Source organism: Podarcis raffonei, chromosome 18 (assembly GCF_027172205.1).
Source record: "Podarcis raffonei isolate rPodRaf1 chromosome 18, rPodRaf1.pri, whole genome shotgun sequence".
Classification (NCBI taxonomy): domain Eukaryota; kingdom Metazoa; phylum Chordata; class Lepidosauria; order Squamata; family Lacertidae; genus Podarcis; species Podarcis raffonei.
This window is the reverse complement of record NC_070619.1, coordinates 7,525,446-7,547,458: the sequence shown is the minus strand read 5'-3', so window position 1 is coordinate 7,547,458 and position 22,013 is coordinate 7,525,446. Positions and strand designations below refer to the sequence as shown.

At 49.1% G+C, this 22,013-nt stretch overlaps 1 protein-coding gene across 2 annotated transcripts; it reads right to left on the bottom strand.

The window, feature by feature from the left end:
- Nucleotides 1-4,275: 4,275 nt before the first annotated feature.
- On the bottom strand, nucleotides 4,276-21,477 carry MARCHF2 (membrane associated ring-CH-type finger 2). 2 transcript variants are annotated; one of them, XM_053372627.1, is made up of 5 exons: nucleotides 21,258-21,477; nucleotides 12,641-12,869; nucleotides 7,024-7,219; nucleotides 5,353-5,562; nucleotides 4,276-4,822 (listed from the first exon to the last, which is right to left on the bottom strand). In XM_053372627.1, exons 2-5 carry the CDS (start codon nucleotides 12,814-12,816, stop codon nucleotides 4,664-4,666), a joined length of 741 nt encoding a protein of 246 aa, XP_053228602.1. In that variant the 5' UTR covers nucleotides 12,817-12,869; nucleotides 21,258-21,477; the 3' UTR covers nucleotides 4,276-4,663. The 2 variants fall into 2 exon arrangements, with proteins under 2 accessions (XP_053228602.1, XP_053228603.1); XM_053372628.1 differs by lacking the exon at nucleotides 21,258-21,477 and adding an exon at nucleotides 14,929-15,252.
- Nucleotides 21,478-22,013: the final 536 nt, after the last annotated feature.

Below are 22,013 nucleotides of genomic sequence, written 5' to 3'. Positions count from 1 at the left end.
AAAGCACCTGGATGAACTTAATGCAAAAAGGCTTTTCTCTCTCTTTAGCATCGAGAAAGCTTCCCTTTGCAAAAGCGCCTCCTCAATTGGCAGAAGGAAGGCGGGAGATAATGCAGCCAGGCCGTCCATTCATTTATTATTATTTCATTTAAAAACCACCTTTATATTCCAAGGATCTTGAGGTGGTGTCCATGGTTCTCCTCTTCCCTGTGAGGGAGGTTAGGCGACTGACTCCAAGGTCAGCTAGTGAGCTTGATGGCTGAGTGGGGATTCGAACCCAGCTCTCCCAGGGCGTAGTCCAACACTAGCCATATCTCACCTCGGGATACTAAGGAAATCAGAGCACAGGGTATGTATAAATCCCTTGTAGGTTCAAACTCCAGGAATCCACAGCAGCTCTGTATTATTATATGCCAGAAAATCACACCGGTGTCTCCTACCTTTCGGGTGCCAGGAAACCCAAACGCATCTGGATGATGTGGAATAGCAAAACGGATTATTACGTAGGAATGGCGATGTGAAATTGACAGGAGGTTGAATCGATCCTCTGGAAAGCTACTCAGCCTCCATATTTCCTCGCCTTTAGAAATTCAAGTGCTTGGCCACACATCCCTTTTGTGAATGAAATGGTTTCTAAATAGCGTCTTTTCTGAACCGGATGATCAGGCGTGTTTTCTGAATTAATCCCAGAAATGTTCTTAGGTGCATCTCTTTGCAAGTAAGAGCGAAACATCATAAGTCAATAGGACAATAATTTATATTTGTTAATCAATTTGATTTGTTTTCCTGGTGATTTGTTAATCACTCTGTATGACTTATGCTGTATTTGTGACATCCTATTATGTTCTCTAAGGGACGCGGGTGGCGCTGTGGTCTAAACCACTGAGCCTCTTGAGCTTGCTTATCAGAAGGTCGGCAGTTTGAATCCCCACAACGGGGTGAGCTCCCGTTGCTCGGTCCCTGCTCCTGCCCACCTAGCAGTTTGAAAGCACATCAAAGTGCAAGTAGATAAATAGGTACCGCTCTGGCGGGAAGGTAAACGGCGTTTCCGTGCGCTGCTCTGGTTCGCCAGAAGCGGCTTAGTCATGCTGGCCACATGACCCGGAAGCTGTACTCCCTCGGCCAGTAAAGCGAGATGAGCGCCGCAACCCCAGACTCGGCCACGACTGGACCTAACGGTCAGGGGTCCCTTTACCTTTGCCTTTATTATGTTCTCTAACATGTTATTCTTATTTACTGTTTGTAAGCTGGTTTGGGGTTCATTTGAATGAAAAGCAGCATGGAAAGATAAGAAATCAAATCCAAATCAAAGTAGCAGTAGTTGATGGTTTTAGACATTAACAGGTTATTAAAGCCAAAGAACCTCCCCAGTAGCAGAAAAAGTATAAAACCATGCTACCTTTTCTCTTCTGTAAGATTGGCCCTGCTGCAGCAATATTAAGCTGCCCTTCTCTATTCCTCAAGGGATTTTTGTCTGAAATGGTCTATGTCCTTTTATTCTGGTATTTCCCACCTGGAAAACAGACCTTGAGAAGTGAAATTTTTTATGACTTTTAAAATATACAGTGGTACCTCGGGTTAAGAACTTAATTCGTTCCGGAGGTCCGTTCTTAACCTGAAACTGTTCTTAACCTGAAGCACCACTTTAGCTAATGGGGCCTCCTGCCGCCACCACGCCGCCGGAGCACGATTTCTGTTCTCATCCTGAAGCAAAGTTCTTAACCCAAGGTACTATTTCTGGGTTAGCGGAGTCTGTAACCTGAAGTGTATGTAACCTGAAGGGTCTGTAACCCGAGGTACCACTGTATATATATTTGTCAGGTGCACCCTAAATATAGTTCCACAAAAAACTGCACACTAAAATTCCTACACGGTTAACCTGATTTCTGCTTTTAACATTTTAAACAGGGTTTTTATGGTATGCACCAGTTGCTGTAAACTGCTCTGGTTTTTTTTTAAAATGAATTAGCTTATGTAGACTCACCACTATTAATGAAACTTAAGTTAGGCATGTTCATTCATTTACACGTGTCTGCTTTTGGACTAAACCCTGCTTTTGGACTAAACCCTACGGATACAGCCCATGTTTTAGGACACGTGTCACTATAACCCTTTATAAAAAGATGCCATAATAGGTCATGGATAGGCAAACTAAGGCCCGGGGGCCGGATCCGACCCAATCGCCTTCTCAATCTGGCCCGTGGATGGTCCGGGAATCAGCATGTTTTTATATGAGTAGAATGTGTTCTTTTATTTAAAATGCATCTCTGGGTTATTTGTGGGGCATAGGAATTCGTTCATATTTTTTTCCCCAAAATATAGTCTGGCCCCCCCACAGGGTCTGAGAGACAGTGGACCAGCCCCCTGCTGAAAAAGTTTGCTGACCCCTGCAAGTGATTCATGTTTTTATAACAATGATAATATACAAGTAAGCACAATTTCTTAAAAAACACGGCAAAAGTTGCCTCAAACTTCACTACAAAGTACGAGGCAGGGTGCATACGGGATCAGGACTGGCCTGTTTAAGATGTGAGCCAGTCTTTTAAGTCTGCAAAGCTCCTTGACTTCCAAGTCTCCCATAAACCCCAAACATGGCCCTAGTTCTGAACACTGGAGACCTGCTTCAGTAGAACTGCCCTTTTCCCAGCGGAACTCTGCCGACTGCCACAACGGTCAGCCGAACTGCAAAAGTGCCTTTACATCCACCCCACTGAAGACACTCTTCTGTGTGCCGTTTTTTTAATTGATGGGATTTTTCAAGATGCAGAAAAAATATGTGCAGTCAGGAAAGAAGAGAGGGGACCCAGACTATGGAGGCAGCAATCCGTCCTGGGCTCTGTGCAACAGAGATGTGTCAAGAGAGGGAGCTATGTGTCGTGTGGGTTTTTTTAAGGTTGTAAGGCTGGGGTTAATGGGTTTCACCGCACTCAACTCTTGTGTTTGATTGCAGTCACTACATTTACCATTTTTAACTCTCAGAAAAGTGACTTTGCTGTTTAAGCTTAAAGACTGGGGGGAAGTAAATATTGCTGTTTAAGCTTAAAGACCATAATTGCAGTAAATAAATCAACTGTTCATATTACTGTACACGGTGTGTGTTTTGATGTTTTTTTTCTTTTCTTTTCAATTTCCAAAGTGTCTTTTATACTTCAGCAGAGCTGATTGTAAAATTCCGAAGATAAGCAGGGCAGCGGAGACCGAGGACCAACCACGTGGATGAATTGTGAATTGAACTGTGCATTGAACAGGGACCGAATTGGTTCCCTTTTCGGGGTGGGTGAACGTGAAGCAATTCCTCTTTAAAATGAACTTTCCGTATGCTCTTCACAGATCAAGTGCTCAGAAACTTTCAGCCCTTTCCCCAGCATGGACAGACCTTTCCTTCCACGCCGGAGAGTGTCGCACAGATTATTACAGCAACGAGCTGCCAAGATTTCTCAAAAACTACCACTCAGTCAGTCGCAACCTTCTTTTTTTAAAAAAATAAAAACTTCTCCAGTCCCAACATTGGTTCAATTTTTTTTCTTTTTTTACTCCTCCTGGGATTATTATTAATATACTTCAAATCCATTCTCAAACGCACAGAATCCTCTGGCCGGGGAGAGAAACATCACTGACAAAGAAACAAGAGGGAGGGGGGGACGAGGGAGGGGGCTCGGGGCTCCCCCACCCCAAAAATCTATGTAGTGCAAAAACAGGAAAGGGGGCTTGGAGAGACCCCGAGGAAAGAAGGGCGCAAAAGGAGAAGAAACTTCCCTCCCACCCTCCGGTTCTTCGGAAGAGCACCAATTCATTCCCAAATTCAATCAGATGACAAGCAGATCTGCACATTGCTTTTCCCCCCGCTTAGAAAGTCATTGCAAGTTCTTGAAAATACGCCCGGTGTGTTTTGCGGGGTGGATATTTATTGCAGAGGTGCCCTCGGCTTCCTCAGACATTTCCCAGCTGCTACCCACAGGGACAGCAGATATTAAACCGCTGGGGGTTAAGGACTCATCGATTCTCGAGCCTTCCCCGAAATGCGACAGCCGCAGCGGTTGCCGCATAGGAGAAGTCGGGCGGCAGCGAGAAACTTCCGCAGCAAATGCTCCACCGAGCGAAACCGACAAAGCGCAAGGGCCTTGAGGTGAGCGGGGGGGGGGGGCGTCGAAGCAGCAGCAACGGGCAGGTCGCCTCTCCGCCTCTCTCGCGGGGACGTTTGTCAGGACGACATAAAAAAAGGGGCCTGGACACAAACAGCAACAGCAGCAACAGCGACAACACCAGGCGTGGAAATTAAGAAGAGTGACAAAATTATAATAATAACAACAATAATTATGGTAATATAATATAGATATATGGATATAGGGAGAGACTCTCTTTCTCCTCTGCTAGGTTTCGTCTCGAAGACGGAGTCTGGCCGGCGGGCGCTCAGGGCCCACCGCCAGCCAGGCTCATTGCACACACCCCTGGGGGCTCGGTTGTCGATCTGTGTTCTCGCCGCAGCGGAACGGGGCAAGTGGCAAGATTCCCCCTTTGGTCAGGCTGATTGTTTAGGCGAGTCTTTTGCCGCTGTGGGCGGGAGAAAGTGCTATCCCGCTCTCCCCTCTCTCTCTCCCTCCTCCCCGCCCCCCGCCCCGTGCGAGGGAAGGGCCCCCCTCGCCTACGGAGGGCCGCTCCTGGCTCATACGGTCGTCTCGTCGGCCTTCTTCTTCAGGAGCTTGGTGGAGAGCAGCGAGTGCGAGACAGGGCGCGGGTTCCTCGAGTCCGGGATCATCAGGCGGACTTTCTGATTGGTCCTTCGCCACTCGGAGTACAGCTGGCAATGGTAGCGGAATGAAACCTGGCCGGCGGGGTGGGAGGGGGGGTCACAAGCGGGGTGGGGAAGGAGAGCAAGAATAATCAGGGTTAGGTTTGGAAGTGCCCAAGGTAAAGGTAAAGGGACCCCTGCCCATTAGGTCCAGTCGTGGCCGACTCTGGGGTTGCAGCACTCATCTCGCTTTATTGGCCGAGGGAGCTTCCGGGTCATGTGGCCAGCATGACTAAGCCGCTTCTGGCAAACCTGAGCAGCACACAGAAATGCTGTTTACCTTCCCACCGGAGCGGTACCTATTTATCTACTTGCACTTTGATGTGCTTTCAAACTGCTAGGTTGGCAGGAGCTGGGACCGAGCAATGGGAGCTCACCCCGTCGTGGGGATTCGAACCGCCGACCTTCTGATCGGCAAGTCCTAGGCTCTGTGGTTTAACCCCCAGCGCCACCCGCATCCCTATCACTGACCCATAACCTGCCCCCAATAATAGTAAGGAGGAGGAGTAGACAAATTTAGTGTAAGAAGAACCCCGAGAAGGAAAGCGGGCGTGACCACTCACCAGTGTCCAAAGGACATAGATGGTAAAAAGTGCTATGGTCAGGGCAATCAGGCCGATGGCCTCCAGGCGGCTATTGAACTGCAGGTGGTCTTGGGCACCGCGGAGGCAAAGCCAGCCAGAGATGGCAGCCAGTGGGGTGATGAAAAAGAAACACACCATGTCGCAGAACAGCGTCCGTTTCTCGTTGCGTGGGCCGGGGTCCTTCAGCCACTGGAGAGAAGGAAGGAAGCGAAAGAGGGGGATTAATTTGTCAGAATGAAGGGGAAAGAATCGCACGCTGAAAATGCTGTCTATGAGAATAAAAGAAAATTATTGTAAATTAATTTGGAGATGGTATTTAACGCCAGTCAGATTAAATAAAAACAAGAACGCTGATGGAGCTGAAAGCTCTGTCTGTTGTTTGAGAACTCTCAGAGCCACCTTGTTAGTCCCAAACAAGTTTTATCTCCCGGGAGTAAAGAGGGTGCCTGAGCCTAAATAGAGAGCAAGCAACTGCCTGCGTTCTTGCTGTCCAGCAACACGCTGGAAATGATTTTGAAATCAAATAAACAAGGAATATTCGGCGTTATGTTGGAGGGGATGCCGGGAAGCGGGGAATTATGTTCACATGTGGTGGGGGTGTAAATATGTACATTTGGAGGGGGGGCAAAGGGTGCTTAAGGAGGTAACAGAAATCACTGACCGACAGTCCAGAGGTACAGTGGTGCCCCACAAGACGAATGCCTCGCAAGACAGAAAACTCGCAAGACGAAAGGGTTTTCCGTTTTTTGAGTTGCTTCGCAAGACAAATTTCCCTATGGGCTTGCTTCGCAAGACGTTTTCGTCTTGCGAGTTCTTGCGAGTTTGTTTCCTTTTTCTTAAAGCCGCTAATAGCCGTTACAGTAATAGCCGCTAAGCCGCTAAAAGCCGTTTGGTGTGTTTTCTTGGATTTCTTTGCAGTACAGTATGTACACTTTGGTGATTTTTAAATGCTTTTCTGTCATGTTTAGAAACTTAAAGTATGTGCGACTTTAAAGGGCACTTAATAAACTCTTTTTGTACCCAATTTGGCTTTGTTTGGACTTTTTTTGACCATAGGAACGCATTAATTGATTTTCAATGCATTCCTATGGGAAACGGTGCTTCGCAAGACGAAAAACTCGCAAGAAGAAAAAAAATCTTGCGGAACGAATTAATTTCGTCTTGCGAGGCACCACTGTAGCATTATTATCCATTTACGATGGGGTGGAAGGTTCGCAGGCTATGAAGGAGTTGGTCACAAATTTATTTGACAGCTGCCATTTGTGAGCTTCCAAGTATGTGTATCTGCCTATCCTACTGGTGTTTCTCATCAACTACCAGAAAGGGAAGACCGCTCCCACCATGGACTGAGATAACTCCAGCCGCCCAGCCCCACTCCCTTGCCTCAGAGGACCTTAGAGAGAACCTCTGATGTGCAGAGGGCAGGGAGCACTGCCTGATCTAGTCCGGTTCCATGGGGAGATCATGCCGTATCTGCTCCTTTTATAACACCCAAGCAGTGTTTCATTTTGAGAATCTTTTGCGAGGCACCGGCCCGGGACAAAGGAGAATGCAAGTGTTCCAAAGAAACAGATCTGTCGTTCTCTTTCCCACTCAAAACCTCTAGCCCGGAGATCGCGCCCTGCGGCGAGCGAGGGAGGCGCAACCCACCTCGATCAGGGGCCTGGGCCGCCGCTCCACGACAAACTCGGTGTGGCACAGTTCGCAGTAGCTCGTGTTGGAGGAGGAAAGCCACTTCTCCAGGCAGCTCTTGTGGATGGTCCCCAAGGTGCCCGTGCAATCGCAGGGCGAGAGCAGGCCTTCTCCGCTTCCGCCTTCGTGGCAGATTCGACAGATCGGGCCATCGCTGCGAGGGGAAGGCAAAAGAGAAGGGGGCTTCAGCCACTTTCAGAAGACCGGGGTGGGGAAAGTGTGTATGGGCAAGCTATCCGGAAGAAAAACTGTATTTCAAGGAGTTAGTGATCTAACATGGTTATCCTTCCTGCCTCTGTTCCGGTTAGGCTTGTTCTACTCGTGTGTAGGACTCTGGCAGAGACACATGCCCGACTGGCATGTTCTCTCCCTCCTGGTCGATCGTTCAGGAGCTTCAAAAGCTTTCTTCAGCCCAAACATCACAGCGACTGATACCAAGAGACATCAGAACACTTACGATCCTGCAGAGTATTGGCGGTTTGCGTAACAGAACTCAGTAGCACAGCATTTTGGCTAATCTACTTTTATTTACATATAATACACTCAGAGCATTCTGACTTAGCTCCTTCCTCTTTCTCATCAGACAGCAAAGAGAAAAGGAATAAAGGACGATAGTCCCACTTCACACAACACAGTACAGTGGTACCTCGGGTTAAGTACTTAATTCGTTCCGGAGGTCCGTTCTTAACCTGAAACTGTTCTTAACCTGAAGCACCACTTTAGCTAATGGGGCCTCCTCCTGCTGCTGCACCGCTGGAGCACAATTTCTGTTCTCATCCTGAAGCAAAGTTCTTAACCTGAAGCACTATTTCTGGGTTAGCGGAGTCTGCAACCTGAAACGTATGTAACCTCAAGCGTATGTAACCTGAGGTACCACTGTAATACCAAAACATCCTGTCTCCGTCACTTCGAACACTGTGGAATGAAAACAGACACTGCCATGTGATAGACAACAATCCCATGACTGCAAACACGGAGCAAGAATCCTAACAGTTTCTTCCGCCTCCCCTTGTCTCTTGTTAAGTTCTTTGATGGCATGAAGAACAGCCTTTATTGTCCTAATCAGCTGGGAGGAAGTGATAGTGCTGGGTACCTTCTTGATGTTAGGACGCTGTTTTGAAAAAGTGAGGCATTGGGAACGGGTAGCCAATGAATGATCTGCACATAGCCAATCAGACAAGCCAAACAGCCTACTAACTATAAATCGGATGGTTGTGGGCAGAGTTTTTAAGAAGCTCATGCACAGACTGATCTGCTGCGGGGCCGTGCAAACTGAGGCTGCCTGGGCGACTCACTTCGCTGTTTCTTGAGGGTTTCCAAGTGGCAGATTAAAGTGCTTGCTTGGTATGTATATATTGCTTGCTGTTTAGAATAAAGCCTTTCATCTTCTCGCCCACTGGCGTTTTGTATTACTTCTGAATCTCATTTTGAAAGAACCACCTTGCATTTGGCAAGACAAAGGCCTGATGTCTTAGGCTGCGACCCGAAAACACCTCTGCTGCCTTTCGGGTTTCTAGGACCGTTGTATCTGCTAACCAAAAAAGATTCTGAACTTGTACATGATGGAGAATTTCCATCATGAAGAGCCATCATCATACTGAGAGCCAGTATGGTGTAGTGGTTAAGAGCAGTGGACTCGTAATCTGGAGAACCGGGTTCGCTTCCCCGCTCCTCCACATGCAGCTGCTGGGTGACCCTGAGCCAGTCACACTTCTCTGAAGTCTCTCAGCCCCACTCACCTCACAGAGTGTTTGTTGTGGGGGAGGAAGGGAAAGGAGAATGTGAGCCGCTTTGAGACTCCTTCGGGTAGTGATAAAGCGGGATATCAAATCCAAACTCTTCTTCCGGCCAAGGGGTTAATTTGGCCATTTCTCCAAAACCACACCCACCTGTCCATCAACTCAAGTCGCCGTGTGACGACATTGGATGATGATGGACAGGTGGTGGGGCTCAAATCTATGTTGGCTGCGACCCCCAGTTCCCCACAGAGACCTGGCACACAGCTGAAACAGCAGGGTAACGCCTACTGATCAGCTGGTGAGCAGACCCCAGAGAGTTTAGGATTGAACTCTCCTGCCACCAGCTGATGACAGATTTCAATCCTGCTGGGTGCTGCTCTGGCAATACAGTGGTACCTCAGGTTAAGTGCTTAATTCGTTCCAGAGGTCCGTACTTAACCTGAAACTGTTCTTAACCTGACGCACCACTTTAGCTAATGGGGCTCCTGCTGCCGCCCCGCCGCCGGAGTCCGATTTCTGTTCTCATCCTGAAGCAAAGTTCTTAACCTGAAGCACTATTTCTGGGTTAGCAGAGTATTTAACCTGAAGCGTACGTAACCTGAAGCGAATGTAACCTGAGGTACCATGGACTGCAAGAAGATCAAACCTCTCCATTCTGAAGGAAATCAGCCCTGAGTGCTCACTGGAAGGACAGATCCTGAAGCTGAGGCTCCAAGACTTTGGCCACCTCATGAGAAGAGAAGACTCCCTGGAAAAGACCCTGATGTTGGGAAAGATGGAGGGCGCAAGGAGAAGGGGACGACAGAGGACGAGATGGTGGGACAGTGTTCTCGAAGCTACCAGCATGAGTTTGACCAAACTGCGGGAGGCAGTGGAAGACAGGAGGGCCTGGCGTGCTCTGGTCCAGGGGGTCACGAAGAGTCGGACACGACTAAACGACTAAACAACAGCAACAAGTTGCTTTGGGAGATGATAATCAAGCATAGCCCAGTTCTGTGAAGCTTGGAGGTGGGATGTGAGGCATCTGGGCTTTAGCAGTGCAGTGGTACCTTGGGTTAAGAACTTAATTCATTCTGGAGGTCCGTTCTTAATCTGAAACTGTTCTTAACCTGAAGCACCACTTTAGCTAATGGGGCCTCCCGCTGCTGCCGCACCGCCGGAGCCCAATTTCTGTTCTCATCCTGAAGCAAAGTTCTTAACCTGAAGCACTATTTCTGGGTTAGCGGAGTCTTTAACCTGAAGCATATGTAACCTGAAGCGAATGTAACCTGAGGTACCACTGTATGTAGGGAGCGCCCCCCGGTCAACTTGGACAGATGGGCAGTCCTGCTCACCAATCAATCACCAGAAATCCTTGTGACATCAGACGATTGGCAGATGGGTGCCCCCTGTCCACCAGTTAAAATTGGCCTGCAGGGGCAGGGAGATAAAGATCTGGCCCGCCAGGCCAAAAACACCCCCCCTTCCCTGATTGACAGCCTTGAACAGGCTTGCTTTTTCTCAGCCCTCGTGCGAAGACCGAGGGCATGAACAGGAGCAGGTGGGAAGGACAACTGTGTCTGCCTGCATCTTTCCATCCTGTGAAAACAAATGCATTCCACTTCGTGTGTTCTACCTGAGAATGTGAGATAAATTCCAGCAGGCAGCAGCCGAAGCATCACAAAGGGCGTCTGGAGAGATTGTGTGCAGGGGGCGAGTGAGTCGGACTAACAGGAAAGGACCATAGATAAGCTGCTCCAACAGAGGAAGAAACACAGGAAGTTGCCTTATGCAGAGTCAGACCACTGTCTGGCAGTGGCTCCCTGGGGTCCTTTAAAGCCCTATACGGCCTAGGACCTCTCTCTCGCCCTGACCTCGCCACTGCGATCCACACGACGGTCACCTCCACACTGGATTGTTGTAACTCGCTCTACGTGGGGCTGCCCTTGAGACTGACCCAGAAACTCCAGCGGGTGCAGAATGCTGCGGCGAGACTCCTTACGGGGTCCTCGCTGCAAGATCACATTCACCCGGTGCTATACCAGCTGCACTGGCTCCCAATGGAGTACAGGATCAGGTTTAAGGTGCTGGTTTTAACCTTTAAAGCCCTATACGGCCTAGGACCCTCGTACCTACGGGACCGCCTCTCCTGGTATGCCCCACAGAGAAACTTACGGTCTTCAAATAAAAAACATCTTGAAGGTCCCAGGCCACAGAGAGGTTAGGTTGGCCTCAACTAGAGCCAGGGCTTTTTCGGCTGTGGCTCCAATCTGGTGGAACGCTCTGCCACAAGAGACCAGGGCCCTGTGGGACTTGACATCTTTCCGCAGGGCCTGCAAGACAGAGCTGTTCCACCAGGCCTTTGGCCAGGGCACAGCCTGACTCCCTCCTTCGGCAATCTTCGCGGAGCTCTGGCCCAATGGTTGCCATTGGTTTGATTTGAATTAATTTTATAATGAATGGTTTTAGAGTGTTGTGTTGTGTTGTACTGTTGTACTGTTTTATTGTTGTTAGCCGCCCTGAACTCGGCTTCGGCTTCGGAGGGCGGGATATAAAATAAATAAATTATTATTATTATTATTATAGACAGGGAGATTCTCCCAACCGTACGTGGAGACGCTGGGAACTCAACCCAAGTGCTTCTGAACACAACGTCCGAGTTGCATCCTTTCTTTCTCAACCCCCAGTGCTAGAAATTCCCCACTTGCCAGGCATGTTCTGCCCCTGGCGCTGGTCCAATAGCGACCAAGCGGAGATCTCTGAGTGCCAGGCTGGCGGCTGACATCTCCATCTGGCTGGCCCCTCCATCTTACTTAAGCAGGTCAGCAGAAGGGTTTGTTTACTACAGCACTTCGGCTATGGTGCAGGTCTTTAGACTGAGTAGGTAAATAGGTATGGGGGGGGGGAGCAAAATGTCCCTTAGAGAACGATCTGAAACATTTCCCTTAAAGCTTGATTTTGTTTTATTCTGCATTGTTTTACTTGATATTTTAAACTGCTTTGAGGCTGTTTCTTTAAAATACAAAGCAGTATCGGTAAAGGGTAAAGGGATCCCTGACCATTGGGTCCAGTCGCAGACGACTCTGGGGTTGCGGTGCTCATCTCGCTTTATTGGCCGAGGGAGCTGGTGTACAGCTTCCAGATCATGTTGCCAGCATGACTAAGCCACTTCTGGCGAACCAGAACATCGCACGGAAATGCCGTTTACCTTCCCGCCGGAGCGGTACCTATTTATCTACTTGCACTTCGTGCTTTTGAACTGCTAGGTTGGCAGGAGCAGGGACCAAGCAACGGGAGCTCACCCCGTCGTGGGGATTCGAACCACCGACCTTCTGATCGGCAAGCTCTAAGCTCTGTGGTTTAACCCACAGTGCCACCCGCGTCCCTTACAAAGCGGTACAGAAATGAAATTAATTCTTCTTCTTCTTCACTGGGGGGGAAATGGTACCTAGACATTCCATTGTGGCAACCTCCACCTAGGTTTATGGTGCCAAAAAGAAGTGCCTAGAAAACCAGCTGTGGCAACCGCAACCTAGGTTTAAGGTGCCATTTGGCGGTTAGCTAATATATCTGAGTTTCTAACACTGCTCAAACTACGTAGGATTCCAGTCCTCTGAATAAAAGGCTGTTTTAAGTGGGTAACAGGAGGAGGCACAGACTTGCGTATCATTATGTTTTTGCAGATGTCCTTGCAACTCTGACCCTCCCTATCCCCCAGCCATTACCAAAAGGCTTTCTGCTTCTTTGACTCTAAACTGAACTCGGCCCTTCAGATTCAAAGGACGCTCCTCTTGCCAGCTAACCAGGCTCACACCCCCGGACCAATCCATCGCAAGCCCGGGGCGCCTCGGCCTCACCTCTGCGTCCCCAGGGCTTTGATGACTGTCGAGAGCAGCCGTCCGTCCTTGGCCGTGACTTGGGTGACGTACTGAGGACGCCCAAAGTCGGAATCTTCCACCGACTTGGACAACGCGGCGCTGCCCGGACAGTCACACAGCGAGCCCGGGAGGTGGCAGCAGTCGCCCGTTGTCATGGCAACCGAGGATGCGCTGGCATCAGCAGCCGGAGAGCAGAATCATGGTAGGCCTGAGGAAGAGACAGAAAGCGCTGGTCAAAGTCGGGCCCGATACAAACTCGCGGCTTGTCGCTTTGCTGCTCAGTTGGCAATTTTCTGTTTTACAATCAAAAGTACCCAATTCTACATCCTTAAGATATCAATGACTTCCCTTCTTCTCTTTCCATGGTTCATTATACATATCATAAATCCCTGCATATTTTACAAAAACTAAACCGTTCAGTATTCAATTATTACATCCATCAAAGCTTATTTACACTGTTGAATTTATCTGAATGCTGCCAGCATTTTCAGCTGTATATATATATATTTCCCATATATTCAATAAACATTTCCCAGTCTTCTCTAAATGTATGTTCTTCTTGTTCTCTTATTCTGTATGTTAAATCTGCAAGCTGAACATATTCTGTCAACTTAAGTTGCCATTCTTCTTTGATTGGGACCTCACTCATTTTCCATTTTTGGGCTAACGAAACATGGGCCACAGTAGTAGCATACATTTTTTGCCCCTGGGAATTTCAGTCTGAATTATGCCCAACAGAAAAGACTGGTTTGGGGGGGGGAGTACCATATTTTTCGCTCTATAAGACACACCAGACCATAAGACGCACCTAGTTTTTGGAGGAGGAAAACAAGAAAAAAAATATTCTGAATCTCAGAAGCCAGAACAGCAAGAAGGATTGCTGCACAGCAAAAGCAGCGATCCCTCTTGCTGTTCTGGCTCCTGGGATAGCTGCGCAGCCTGCATTCGCTCGATAAGACGCACACACATTCCCCCTTACTTTTTAGGAGGGGGAAAGTGAGTCTTATAGAGCAAAAAATACGGTACTTTTAAACATTTTTTCTCAATTCATTATGGATCATTTTACCCTTTTACAGGTCCGCCGCATATGAAAGAACATTCCCTCAACCTCTTTGCATCTCCAGCACTAATCTGATTCAGTCTTATACACCTCAGCAAGCCTACTCAGAGTTAAATACCATCTGTGAATCATCCCTGCTGCGATTACTTACAAGTGAGTGTAAAATCACAGCATTAAAGGTCAAGAGCAGGCATAGGCAAACTCGGCCCTCCAGATGTTTTGGGACTACAACTCCCATCATCCCTAGCTAACAGGCCCATTGGTCAGGGATGATGGGAATTGTAGTCTCAAAACATCATGCTCTAACGTCTAAACAACTGAGCTATGCAAGCATGTCTAGGAAAATCACACACATCCTGTTCTGCATTTGTGCTGGCCCTAGATTCTCACAAACATGACGTATTAGCAACAACACGGTTGCGAAGAAGGTGAAGGAATGCAATGTGTGTGTGGCGCAGGGGAGGAGACGGAAACATACTCAGCGGACTTTGTATTTATGTCTTAGTTAATTACAGAACAAAAAGGCGGGGGAACGTCTCCCAAGAGGATCCCCATTGTTCAAGAAATGCGTGTGTCCTGCATCGGTCAGCAAATGTCCAGGAAGGAAGGACTGTTCCTGGAAATATGAGCTGCCTTTGTGGTCTTCATCATTCTGAAAAGCAGTCGCTTGGATAATAAAATAGGGAACAGCTCCTCCCTTTTCATTTGGTCGATTTCTAAGCACCCGACCCAAGGAAGGCAACATCCCTTAAAAATTAGCCAGCGTGAAACTGGTCCCACAACCAGCTGAGCGCAAACTCTTCTCAGGAGTGAGGGAGAATAACTTTGCCTATGCATTCTCAAAACGCACACCTCAAAATCTTCTTTTCCTCTTAAGATGTGTGTTGCACAGCCCCAAGGGAAAAGCAACAAAGAATATTGTGGCACCTTAAAGACTTTTACCAGTTTATTGTGCCATGGACTTCTGTAGACCGCAGGCGACTTCAGCAAGGGTTATCCTAAAGTAGCAGGTATGGGGGGGGGGGCTGGAACTGTGAATTGTGTAGCATATCCTTCCAATGCAAATAGCAGCTTCAAAGGAGCTGGTTGCACAGAAAGGGAATAAAGGGTTAACTCCCACCCTACACTTCTGCCTGCTCCAATCCAGTTATCAGCACCCGCTTTCCATTGGGTCCTATTCATATTTTTTTTAAAAAAAACAACATACATTTTAAGACTACTTGGGTCTGTAAACATTAATTAAGCTTTCCCACAAATTCCATTGAGCTTCATAACGGGAGTGGAGATTCGAACCCCTATCTCCCAGGCCCTCGCCCGTCACTCTAACCATTACGCCACACTGGCCTTTAGAGTCCTTCCGCTATGGGACAAGCTCTATAAATTAAGCAATAGGTAAAAAATAATAATGGGGAAAGCGAAATGTCACTTAGAGAAGAATCTGAAATATTTTCCCGGAAGCTTGGATTCATTTCATTCTGGGTTGTTTTATTTGATGCGCTAATGGGCTGTAAACAGCTTTGAGATATCCCCGTGCCCCACGTGGTATAGACTAGAAATTAATAATAATAACCGCCACAACACACCCCATTTTGGGGGAAATGGCCCCTAATTGTGGCAACTGTAGGTTTAAGGTGCCGTTCGGCGATTAGCTTATACATCTGAGTTCCTAATGCTTCTGCCATCTTCAAGTCACCCGGACATCCACAATCCACCTTTCTACCTTCCCTCAGGTCTTTGCTTCTCAGCCCGCGCTGGGGAAATCCCAGGTTCCTGGCTACTCCTTGAACCAAGGCAAAGGCAGGGAGTGCCTACTGGTTCCAAAACGTTTTCCACCTCATCGTTTTAAACATGGAAAATTCAGAACGCTTCTCCTGCCTCTCTCTCTCAGGCCACTCCCTCGCCAGCACACAAAAATGGCATGGGGCAAAGGTCCCCGAATGCAGATCTGTTGTCGCGGCCTGGTAAAGTCGCCCGCAGCAATGAGGAGGTGGTTAACTGGACTGTTTCAAATGCCTGCAAGAGCCCATGCACAAAGCAAACCCAACTCTCAGGCGAGCAGGGGCTGGCTCTTGCAGTATTTAAAGGTAAAGGGATCCCTAACCATTAGGTCCAGTCGTGGCCGACCCTGGGGTTGCGGCGCTCATCTTGCTTTATTGGCCGAGGGAGCCAGCGTACAGCTTCTGGGTCACGTGGCCAGCAGGACTAAGCCGCTTCTGGCAAACCAGAGCAGCGCACAGAAACGCCGTTTACCTTCCCGCCGGAGCGGTACCTATTGATCTACTTGCACTTTGACGTGCTTTTGAACTGCTAGGTTGGCAGGAGCAGGGACCGAGCAATGGGAGCTCACCCCATCACGGGGATTTGAACCGCCAACCTTCTGATCGGCAAGTCCTAGGCTCTGTGGTTTAACCCACAGCGCCACCCGCGTCCCCTTGCAGTATTTAGAGAACTCCAGTTCACACTGCCATGGATAAAAACTAACCGATAGCAGAATTAACGTCTTAGGGACATCTTGTTCATAAAAAGCTGTTGAGGAACAGCGAGGGAAAGATCTTTTCATTGCACAAATAGGGCTGCCGTACTTCCTTATCGGAAGTATTTATTCTGTTTGCTGAAAATGTATTTATTCTGTCTGCGGGGGAAAAAGCTCAACAACTTTTGTGTCCGGATTTTCACCTCCTAAAATATGGCAACCCTAAATTACAGTCATATCCTCCTTACAGTTCGGCCACAGCACACATCTAAAGCACGGTTATAGTTTCTCCCGAATAATTCTGAGAACTGTAATTACAACCCCCAAAGTTCCTGGGAAGAGGGACTGGTAAACCAATCTAGAAATTGTAGCTCTGTGAGAGGATATGGGCAGCATCCTTAACAAACTACAGTTCCCGGGGTTCTGTCCACGGCTGTTAAAAGTGCTATCCTAGCACTTCCACGGGTGGTGCTGTGAGTTAAACCACAGAGCCTAGGGCTTGCCGATCAGAAGGTCGGCAGTTCGAATCCCCGCGACAGGGTGAACTCCCGTTGCTCGGTCCCTGTTCCTGCCAACTTAGCAGTTCGAAAGCACGTCAAAGTGCAAGTAGATAAATAGGTACAGCTCCAGCGGGAAGGTAAACGGCGTTTCCGTGCGCTGCTCTGGTTTGCCAGAAGCGGCTTAGTCCTGCTGGCCACATGACCTGGAAGCTGTATGCCGGCTCGCTTGGCCAATAAAGCGAGATGAGCGCCACAACCCCAGAGTCGGCCACGACTGGACCTAACGGTCAGGGGTCCCTTTACCTTTACCTTACAGGCCTCACTTATGGTCATTTGTCATTTTAAGATTGCCAGTGTCTCTTTTTCTCCATTTTGCCTTGAATGAGACACGGAAGCTGAAGAAAGTCTCCTTTTTGTCTCCTGGATGACCCATCCAGAGAGCGTCTCAGCCTCTGGCCCCCAGGCGTCCTCCCACTGACCTGACTGCATTGTGATTAGATGGACCATGTTACCTGTCAATCAAGACCCATCTGAGCCAGGAACTCTTAAAAGGAGCATTGATGCCATATAGTCTCTTGACCAGGGATAGGCAAACTCAGCCCTCCAGATGTTTTGAGACTACAATTCCCATCATAGGTACCACTCCGGCGGGAAGGTAAACGGCGTTTCCGTGCGCTGCTCTGGTTCGCCAGAAGCGGCTTAGTCCTGCTGGCCATATGACCCGGAAGCTGTACGCCGGCTCCCTCGGCCAATAAAGCGAGATGAGCGCCGCAACCCCAGAGTCGGTCACGACTGGACCTAATGGTCAGGGGTCCCTTTACCTTTAGCACTTCCTCTAGGGAACTGACAGTGTCGCCCATGGTTCTTCCCCAACCCTGGGAGGCAGGTCTGAGAGAAAGCAACTGCTCCAAAGTCAACCAGTGAACTAACTGAGAATTTGAACTAGACTGAGGTCTCCCAAGCTCAATCTAGACTAGGGCACTAACTAGTACACCACACCGGTACTGCACAATTTTCTCACAGCCATTGGGAGAGTTCATAGATGAGAGAGTTGGAAGAGACCCCATGGGTCATCTAGTTCCACCCCCTCCAATGCAGGAATATGCACCCCTAAGGGGATCAGACCCATGACCCGGATGTTGTCAGCACCAGGCTCTAACCAACTCAATGCATGTGCAAAATCAGGATCAGAGCAACCGACCAAACAGAACTTCTGTGCAGACTTAACAAGCCTGAGCAGTGCTCTTACTTCACAAGACTTGCAAGTTATTAAATGAATAACAAAATTCTTAAGTTTTCCAGCAATCCCTTTTACAAGAAAAGAAATGGGACGCTCCTTCTATGATACAGACGAGTATTCAAGAAGCCCTCCAGATATATATTGATTGAAAATGTATCGTACCGTAAATGTACTGGAGCTTTTGAATAAATGTTTAAATAAAATAACAATAAAGCCACACACACAAAGACGTAAGCCATCCTAATACTCTGTATGAATGCACACGGATAAGTATATCATGTTAGAAAGGCAGTTTGCACTTTAAATATCCTAAATCGGGTTTTAGAAAAAAGAGCAAAACCAGTGCAATAGAACGTTCGACACAAGCTTCCCTCTGCTGGATTCAGTATCCACAATTCAGTACCCTCCACAACTATATATACATATATACAGTGGTACCTCGGGTTAAGTACTTAATTCGTTCCAGAGGTCCATACTTAACCTGAAACTGTTCTTAACCTGAAGCACCACTTTAGCTAATGGGGCCTCCTGCTGCCACCACGCTGCCGGAGCACAATTTCTGTTCTCATCCTGAAGCAAAGTTCTTAACCTGAAGCACTATTTCTGGGTTAGCGGAGTCTGTAACCTGAAGCGTATGTAATCCGAGGTACAACTGTGTGTGTGTGTGTGTGTGTGTATATAACGTCAACGTCAACACTTGTCATTTGGCCCACAACCACAAACAATCTCTGGGCTCCCAGATGGTTACCAAAGATGGACCAATAGCCTAACTCACTCTAAGGCAGTTTCCAGTGTTCCTACGCAGTGCACACAAAGTTTGGGGGTCATTCCCACCCTAAAAACAGCCCCAAAGGCACAAGGGCAGTCTTGTATCTATTTACTCTATATCCTGCCATTCCTCCCAAAGGAGTCCAAGGTGGTTTCTGGTTCCACTGGCTGAGACCAAGATGAAGATCAGTGAGGCTGCAGCAGTGTTTGAAATTAGCCAGGCGCCAGGCGCAATTTTGCACCCAACTGTCAGCTACTTGCAACCAAGTGAAGATGCCTGGGCACCAGGATGGAGCCTGACACCATCTGAAGGCGCATGCCTGGGGATCCTTGGATCTGGACTGTTTCCACACACTCATGCCACATCCTGGAGAATTCTATCCGTTCTATCTTACCTGCACAATCAGAATGAATTTCAGGAACCAAAACGCTTTTTCTTAGCAGCCTGAGCAGGACCAGTGAACAACGTCATAGCTAACTGTTGTCGCCTGTCTTCACTTACCCCATCCTACTGCCCTGCTCACAGTTTCTTAAGTTATTCTTAAGTTATGAATGGTTCATGTCCCTACTATTTAAGAAAAAGAGGTCAAGATAGGCCAATATATACCGTATTTTTTGCTCTGTAAGACTCACTTTTTCCCTCCTAAAAAGTAAGGGGAAATGTGTGTGCGTCTTATGGAGCGAATGCAGGCTGCGCAGCTATCCCAGAAGCCAGAACAGCAAGAGGGATTGATGCTTTCACTGTGCAGCGATCCCTCTTGCTGTTCTGGCTTCTGAGATTCAGAATATTTTTTTCTTGTTTTCCTCCTCCAAAAACTAGGTGCGTCTTGTGGTCTGGTGCGTCTTATAGAGCAAAAAATACGGTATGTGGACTGTCCCTGGATCAAGTGACTTTTCTTCTATACCTAGCTGAAGGTTGTCATCTGAACTAGCCAGATGTTTAACTGATATTCAGTCACAGTCAGTCCATAATTTGAAAAAGACCTAAGAGCTGTCTTGTCAAAAAAATGACAAGTATATATTCTGTTTTGGCAACTGTAACCTTGGTTTAAGAAGCCATTTGGCACCTAGCTTATACACCTGAGTTTCTAACACAGCTCAGGACTCCCAGCCATCTTCTTCCTTGGCTAAAGCACCCCCCTCGCCCCCACTTCTACTTCACATAATGTTAAAGTAATGCAGAGCATTCACTGCCACAAGAGGTACAGGGGCCTTTGGTCTTCGAGGTGTTGCTGAACTGCAGCTGCCATCACACCCACCAACCTTGGCCATTGGCTATGCTTACCAGGGCTGATGGGAGATGCCGTTCACCAACATCTGGAGGTACAGGACATAGAATTTTCCTTTGAATTACGGGGCAGTCCAGTGGGACGCGGGTGGCGCTGTGGGTTAAACTACAGAGCCTAGGACTTGCCGATCAGAAGGTCGGCGGTTCGAATCCCCGCGACGGGGTGAGCTCCCGTTGCTTGGTTCCTGCTCCTGCCCACCTAGCAGTTCAAAAGCACGTCAAAGTGCAAGTAGATAAATAGGTACTGCTCCGGGGGGAAGGTAAACGGTGTTTCCGTGCGCTGCTCTGGTTCTCCAGAAGTGGCTTAGTCCTGCTGGCCGCATGACCTGGAAGCTGTACGCCGGCTCCCTTGGCCAGTAAAGCGAGATGAGCGCCGCAACCCCAGAGTCGGCCACGACTGGACCTAATGGTCAGAGGTCCCTTTACCTTTACCTTCAGTAGGGACACGGGTGGCGCTGTGGGTTAAACCACAGAGTCTAGGACCTGCTGATCAAAAGGTTGGCGGTTTGAATCCCCGCAATGACGGGGTGAGCTCCCGTTGCTTGGTCCCAACTCCTGCCAACCTAGCAGTTCAAAAGAACGTCAAAGTGCAAGTAGATAAATAGGTACCACTCCAGCGGGAAGGTAAACGGCATTTCCGTGAGCTGCTCTGGTTCGCCAGAAGCGGCTTAGTCCTGCTGGCCACATGACCCGGAAGCTGTACGCCGGCTCCCTCGGCCAATAAAGCGAGATGAGCGCCGCAACCCCAGAGTCGGTCACGACTGGACCTAACGGTCAGGGGTCCCTTTACCTTTACCAGTGCTCACACACCAACTGTTGAATTGCCTGGACCTTTCCTGTTATGGGTGACGAGTTCACTGGCTGGTCTTCCCCTCCCCCCTTTTTTGAAGATGCAGGGACCTCCTTCCGGTTGGTAAGATCCTTTCAACAGTGGGAGGGTCTCCCCGGTGGTGGCCTCTCCCTCCTTTTCCCAGCAGAGGAAATGCCTATCAGGGATGCTTTTAGCTGCGATTCCTTCATGGCAGGTGGGGTTGGACTAGATGACCCCTGGGGTCCCTGCCCATGGAGCCTCCATACCCAGAGGCAGTGTACCTGCAGCCTTCCCCCTGGGGTGGGGATTTGGGAGCAGGGTTCTGGGTTAGGCCGGCCTGTTCTGAGGCGGGGAGCGGGGAGGCGACCCAGCAAGGCAAAGCCCCTCCAGAGACCCCCCTCCTGCCCCCTTCCTGGAGCGCCTGTCACTCAACGCCAAGCCCCGCCCCCTCCTTACCTGCGCCCCGCCCCTTCCGCCAGAGCCCCGCCCTTCCGCCGGCCCGTTCCTTGGCGCCTTCCCCTCAGGGCCGAGGCTCCGGCCGCCCCATCTCCCCAGGCTGGCGGGTGCTGGGGAAGAAGCAGCGCGGGAGGAGGAGGAGGAGGAGGCGGCCGCCTCCGCCTGCCTCTGTCAGCGGCGTCCGCACCTGACTGGAAGCGACCGGCACGCCCACTGCCCCCCTCCGCTCAGCCAATCAGCGGGGACGGCTTCGGGAAGCAGCCAATGGCGCGGCCGCGAGCCAAGCGGAGCCCGCCCCCTGCGAGGGGCCGCTGGCGCACGCGCAGTCGGGCGGCGCAGCGCGGGGCGTAACGGTCACGGCCCAGGCGGCCAATCAATTCGCTGCTGCTGTCCGGGGTTGGGCGGGGGAAGAAGAGGGAGAGAAGGGGCGGGGCCTCTCACGACGCCCAGCCACGCCTCCTGGTTGGATCTGCGCCAAACCAAAGGGGAAAGGCGAGAGATTGGCAGATGTTGATTTCAGGTTCCCATTCGAAGAAGGATGCGGTTCCCTCTTTAGGTGAACAAATACAGAGGGTGAAAAATACCATCAAAATTGATTAGTTATTTTCTTTCTTTCCAGATGATGATGATGATGATGATGATGATGATGATGATGATGATGATGATGATGATAATATATTATTTATACCCTGCCCATCCGGCTGAGTTTCCCCAGCCACTCTGGGCGGCTTCCAATCAAGTGTTAAAAACAGTACA